The sequence below is a fragment of the Centroberyx gerrardi genome, chromosome 5 (genome assembly GCF_048128805.1).
Source record: "Centroberyx gerrardi isolate f3 chromosome 5, fCenGer3.hap1.cur.20231027, whole genome shotgun sequence".
Lineage (NCBI taxonomy): Eukaryota > Metazoa > Chordata > Actinopteri > Beryciformes > Berycidae > Centroberyx > Centroberyx gerrardi.
The window spans coordinates 21,573,278-21,580,014 of record NC_136001.1 but is presented as its reverse complement, the minus strand read 5'-3'; the positions used below and the strand labels follow the sequence as shown (position 1 = coordinate 21,580,014).

The following is a 6,737-nucleotide window of genomic DNA, read 5'->3' as shown; positions in this document are numbered from 1 at the left end:
TGCATTTTCACTCAAGAGGAGATAAACATTGATGTGCTGTGATATGGTTATACATACTTTGTGCAGCATACTGTACTCTTACCTTAACCTGCTGTACTTTAATTCCTTCACTCTGGCAAATGCTCTTACAGGCATACAGGGCCATTGTTCTGGTATGGTGAGATATCTGTTATATTTTATGGTACTCCATACATAATTTTTCCACATAACAAGGTGTTTCATCTAGTATTTGTGGAGCTGCTATAAATATTGTGCATGCAAATGTGCAATAAAAGCTGTGAGGTAGTGTCACACATCTCAGGGCTCCTCGTCTCTGCCAAGTTCCTGCTGAATTCACATTAACAGAAAGCACATGAAAGGAGAGGGAAATCAAACTGAATCTGTTTTATGTTAATATTGTAGAATTTCAGAGGAACTTGTCAGTTTTGATGTGAAACAAAACACAACTCCCCTACCCCCACCCAAACCATTTCTCTGCCTTAAGCACACATACACACATACACACACTGACTGGATGCTCAATCTCAGTCTGTTTATGAGGATAAATGTGCATTTTTATGAGTGTGAGTCAGACTGGAGGCTGAGACACAGTGGCATTTACTCTTAGTGAGAGCAAGGGAACCAGGAATGTCTCTCTTTCTCCCTCTCACACACTCACTGGGAGAGTTGTAGAACGCTGATTATTCCTCCAGGTTGTGGAGATAAATTGCCATTTGCCACACACACACCCAACTGAAATCTTGCCTGAACACACACAGCTTAGCTAAAAGGAGAATATGAAGTAATTATTTTGTTCAGTATCAAAACCAAATGGACATGAATGGACAAGAATTCAATATACAGGGATCCAATTTTTGATTTGTTTAAACAAATTGATGACTGATTCCTCATCCTCATTGCTCATCACTGTCATATCTGTTTGTGTAAATTGAGTGCTGTACCTGCCATTCTTACAAATATCTCCAGGAGTAGGTGTAGTCATAGGCTGTGCTCAGATATCATCACCAAGTGCAAGTCTGTCAACTCCTCAGAGAATTGTCTAGGCACACTTTATACAAGCTTACAGTGGAGATATTTTCAGAGGAAAATCAAATATCCCTTTTGAGAGGAACTATGGATCAGTTATTGTTTTGTTTTTGAAACAGAGAGAAGGAATAATGGAGTGTGCTTGATTTTGATAATTGGGTCTCATAAACATGTTAAACAGGGTGATGTGGCAGAGCGGAAGGCTCATTTGAAATCGATATGAGGAAAGCAAAAGCGTTGAACATTACTTTCCCTTGGGGGGCTCAGCCTGTCAGCCCGCTGTCTCTCACCACCTGCCTGGGTTCGACCCGACCTGGACCAGAAGCGGTGCGCACATAGCACGGCCAGCAGCTCAAGAAGTCTCAAAGATTACCTCAGCATCATGGCAATGCTCATTTCCCTTCACGTGTGTATGGCTGTGTCCCACAGACCCTGTATCACAAACAGTGAGTGATTGTTAACAAAGAAGAGCACGTACTCTCACTCAGCGTCCCAGTAGATTAAGCCTGTTGTGTAATGGGCTCACAGCCAGAGCTGGAGGCTGTACCCCCCCCCCCCACCCTCCCTCCAAGAGGATCACTGACACCGAGCTGGTATGCAGATAATCTACCCAGCCCAAAGAGAAAAAACACGTTGGTAATCTCTGAGGAGACAGATACGCAATACATCAGTGAAGCAGATCTAATATCAGCCTCAAAATCTCAAATACTGACAAATGCATACTGTACCAAAATTCTGCATCACTCTTATCTGCTAGCTAATGCATATGCTAAGATAAACATACTATTTTGGGTAATGGAACAGCTACATTATATCCTATTTATTATGAAGTCTATAATTAATCTGTATTCTATAATGGATTGAGATTCCACATGACAATTTATATTCTGTGTTTTCTGTGAAGCAGAAGGATAGCTTTGTTTTTGAATCAACTCACACCTCTTAACCACCACAACAAGGCGTTCTTTGCACACTGGGCAACAGTGCCTTTAGTTTTCACTGTTTAATTAAGAGCATGGTCAGACTGGTAGGATGGTGGTTAAATAGTTTTTGTTGTACTTACAGAGTGATCTGATTCTATTTAACTTCAACATTCAGAAGAAGCTTTTTGTCTGTTTTGAAATTGTGTCTGGCTGTGTAAGAGCTCATTAAAAGGGAGGAATTCATGTCTACACAATAGCAAGGCAACAAGAAGAATTTGACAGATTTATTCTGCCCTGTTAGGCATGTCAAATTAGTCCCCTAAATGTCTATGGGGTGGCACTGTTCTGCTTCTTGCCTTGTTTGTGACCCTCTGCAAGGAAACCAAGAATATTGCTCTCTCTCTCTCTCTATTCAGCTATATTTCCCTTTCTGTTTCACTTCCTTTCTGAATTATTTTCTAAACCTCTACCTGTTTGCAAACTGATTATTACATTTACAGGCGTTAACATCTATTCTGGTTTCTGTGTCTTTCAGGTTAATTCTGCTAAATATTGACAAGTGAGGACAGAAAAGCCCATCGGTTGAGGTGGAGTTTGGACCAGACGATCCTCTGACCTCCTTTCTACAAATACAGACTTTCCCCTGGATTGGAAATTACAGCTCAGAAATTGACCTAAAGCAGCTAGCTAGCAGCAGAGGAGGCTGATGCTCATGAACAGTGATTCACCTTCCCTCCAGGCCCTTCTCCAGAACACTGCCTCTCATCTAAGCTTAGTGTGAGCAGAGAGAGCAGACAACATGGCACTCAGCTCCCTCCCTTGGCCTCCACTAACCTGGTTGTGTGCAGGGTTGCTGCTGCCCCTTCTGTCCCCGGTACATGGCAAAGAATGTCCTCGGTTGTGTGTATGCGAGGTCCGCCCTTGGTTCACCCCCCAGTCCACCTACAGGGAGGCCTCTACCGTGGACTGTAATGACTTGAGGCTCACGCACATCCCTACCAACTTGTCCATAGATACCCAGGTGTTGCTGCTGCAAAGTAACACCATCTCTCACACCAGTGGAGAGCTAGAGGCCCTGTTCAACCTGACAGAGCTGGACCTGTCCCAGAACAACTTCAGCAGTGTGGAAGCCGTGGGCCTCACCAACATGAACCAGCTGACCACCCTGCACCTAGAGGAGAACCAGATCAGCCAGCTGCCAGACCACTGCCTGCGGGACCTCTCCAACCTCCAGGAGCTCTACATCAACCACAACCAGATTAGTTCCATCTCTCCTGGGGCATTTGCAGGCCTGCACAGCTTGCTGCGCCTCCATCTCAACTCAAACAGGCTCCGTGTCATAGACAGTCGCTGGTTTGAAGCAACACCTAACCTTGAGATCCTCATGATCGGGGAGAACCCAGTCATTGGCCTCCTAGACATGAACTTTAAGCCTCTAGGGAGTCTGAGGAGTCTGGTTCTGGCTGGCATGGACCTCACTGATGTTCCAGGGAATGCACTGGTAGGCTTGGATAGCCTGGAAAGCATTTCTTTCTATGACAACAAACTGGTCAGAATCCCCCAGCTGGCCCTGCAGAAAGTTCCCAATCTGAAATTTCTGGATTTGAACAAAAATCCTGTTCACAAAATCCAGGAAGGAGACTTCAGGAACATGTTGCGTCTGAAGGAGCTGGGCATCAACAATATGATGGAGTTAGTGTCTATTGACCGCTATGCCCTGGACAACCTACCAGAACTCACAAAGCTGGAGGCCACCAACAACCCTAAGCTGTCCTATGTCCATAGGCTGGCCTTTAGGGACATGCCCTCCCTGGAGAGCCTGATGCTCAACAACAACGCACTCAATGCCCTCTACCAGCGCACTGTGGAGGTGTTGCCTAACCTGCGGGAGATCAGTCTGCACAGCAACCCACTGCGCTGTGACTGTGTCATTCAGTGGATGAGTTCCAACAGGACCACAGTACGCTTTATGGAGCCCCTGGCCATGCTGTGTGCCTCCCCACCAGAACTCAGAGGCCAGCGTGTCAGAGAGCTAAGGCTGCTGGAGTCCCCAGAGCAGTGCCTCCCCCTCATATCCCACGACACCTTCCCCAGCCACTTGAGCCTGGAGCTGGGCATGAGCGTCAGTCTGGACTGCCGGGCTATGGCTGAGCCCGAGCCTGAGATCTACTGGGTGTCTCCTCTTGGAACCAAAATCACTTTAGACACTGTGTCAGAGCGTTACCACCTGAGCAGTGAGGGGACCCTGCGGCTGTCCCATGTACAGGTGGAAGATTCTGGTCGTTACACCTGCGTGGCCCAGAACACAGAGGGGGCTGACACACGGGTCACCACCATCCGTGTGAACGGGACCCTGCTCGACAGCGCCCAGGTGATGAAAATCTATGTCAAGCAGACCGAGTCCCACTCTATCCTGGTCTCCTGGAAGGTCAATTCCAACGTCATGACCTCAAATCTGAAGTGGGCCTCAGCCACCATGAAGATAGACAACCCCCACATCACCTATACAGCACGTGTCCCTGTAGATGTTCACGAGTACAACCTCACACACCTTCAACCTGCCACTGAGTATGAGGTATGCCTCACTGTCTCTAACATCCACCTGCAGACACACAAGTCCTGTGTTAATGTAACAACGCGTAGTGCTACCTTTGCCTTGGATGTGTCAGACCAGCACCCCAGTGCTGCTGTGCTGGCTGTCATGGCTACCATGCTGGCCTTCCTCAGCCTGGCCACAGTCGGGGTCTATATGGCCCGCAGATGGAAGAGAAAGAACTATCACCACTCCCTGAAGAAGTATATGCAGAAGACCTCCTCCATCCCCCTGAACGAGCTTTACCCTCCGCTCATCAACCTGTGGGAGGCCGACGGTGAGAAGGACAAAGATGGCAGCACAGAGGGAAAGCCCTCTCCTGTTGACACCACACGTAGCTACTACATGTGGTGAGGATTTAGTGAGGAGGCCTAGCTGCCTCTCCCGCAGCACAAACAGACACACTTTTGCCATTTTGGTGCAAAAGTCGGATAAAGTTGCAAATGTTTTTTGTATTCTCAGCTTTGCTAATAAGAGGCAGAGTGATCAAGGACAGGATTTTTATTAGTATAGCGTATCGCCCTTGTTTGATTCTTTTTATCTATCTATCTCTCTTGATTGTTTTGGACTCTCCAAGATGGCAGCTGTATTTAGCCTCCAGGTTGTCTTAGTTGCTATGCTCTATTTCTGTGGTGCATTTTTGACTCACTTTCTTTCGGGTTAATAATGCAGCAGCAGGGACCGATGGTCTTCTTGCAGTATTAGTAGAGATCAATGTTTATTTCTCTGTTTTGTAAAACAGGTAATCTGTTGTGCACTGATAGATAATGGAGTTTGTACGAACTTCAATTAAAAGCTGACGGAGGGATTTAGACTTGTTATACTGTCTACTGAATGTTAGCGATTGTGCAGTAATGTTGTATCAACTATACTTTTGAACTGTTTCGATTTCAATTGCAAGAAAATAGGATTTTAGTTTATTAATAAATGTGCTGTTAAATGCTAGAAACACAAATGTTTATTAAAACATTCTGGGTTTTTACTAAGGTACACTAGAAACTTTTTGATTCTCCCCATTTACTCTCACTTAATTTGCTAGACATTTTTGCTTATTGCCTAGTTTATGATTCTCCCATGCAAAATGTATACTGAAGAAGTCAAAATAAATAATTTTTTGTTCTTTTGCATTCATTTGGTCTTTCTATTTATTACTGTTCAAGTCCTAGCATTGTTATATTTTACCCCTTAGATTTAGATAGGTACTCAATGACCTTTCACTTTGACATCTCACTTCTTGGTGGTACATAGGTTTCATGTGGTTTCCCAGTGTGGTTTCTCATGTCTTGGAAGGCTTCAAGCCCATCTCAGCCGAAAACTGGATCCGATTCACACTGTCACAGTGCTCACTGCGCTGAATCTAATCAGCCTCACAGAGGGAGCTTACATCCTGCCAGCTTAACCTCTTGTGTGTGTACAGTATGTGTGTGTGTGTGTGTGTGTGTGTGTGTACTCCATGACAGAGAGAGAGGGGGTCAGGATGGATGGATGGATAGATAGATAGATAGATATAGATAGATAGATAGATAGATAGATAGAATATGACCAGCTGTATGTAGCCTCATCATCTATTGTAGAACCTCAATCTCATATCAAATGAGCAGTTTTAAACACGTATGCAGCAATTCAAAGTCAGCCTGGGAAGATCATGCAGTTGGAAAAAAAGAGAACTATTGTCCTGTTGTAGAAACTCTGACATTGGTAAACAACGTCTGCGGCAGGAATGGTTGGATATTTGAGTCTGTGCTGCCCTCTGGAGGGAGCTACACTGCCACTACAGCACAACTCTTACTTGGTACACAACGTACAAATAGTAAATGTCGAAACCTAAATGCCTAGCCACAATAATCACAGTAAAAAAAGATGGCTTGAATTTTTTACTCATGCATTGATTTATAAACTATATGTTTATGCTTCATTTGACAATCACCAAGATATTAGGAATTTCAGTGTGTCACTTATTTTTGGGAAACTGAAGGACAAATGTTGTACTTTTTTCCAAAAATGAGACAAGTGTCTGATGAAGAAAAAATAAACAACTAATATATTCCATACGTCAAGGTATTAAAAAAAACGTTCTATTTGCACACTGATAACCTAAACTGAGATGTCAATATTCAACACACACAAAAATTGATGCTATCTGATGTGCTGGATTGGAAACACCTTGCCCTTGGAGGGACTGTATTTATGTCTCG

At 44.5% G+C, this 6,737-nt stretch overlaps 1 protein-coding gene across 1 annotated transcript; it reads left to right on the top strand.

Annotated features, from left to right (window-relative positions):
- The first annotated feature begins 2,748 nt into the window (after positions 1-2,748).
- LOC139927349 (leucine-rich repeat neuronal protein 1-like) lies at positions 2,749-4,896 on the top strand. The gene has a single exon (XM_071919460.2). The coding sequence runs from the start codon at positions 2,749-2,751 to the stop codon at positions 4,894-4,896; it is 2,148 nt and encodes a 715-aa protein (XP_071775561.1).
- The last annotated feature ends 1,841 nt before the right edge of the window (positions 4,897-6,737 follow it).

What these genes read in the sequence shown, in the direction of transcription:
- LOC139927349 (XM_071919460.2), top strand. Translation starts at nt 2,749, where the DNA reads ATGGCACTCAGCTCCCTCCCTTGGCCTCCACTAACCTGGTTGTGTGCA.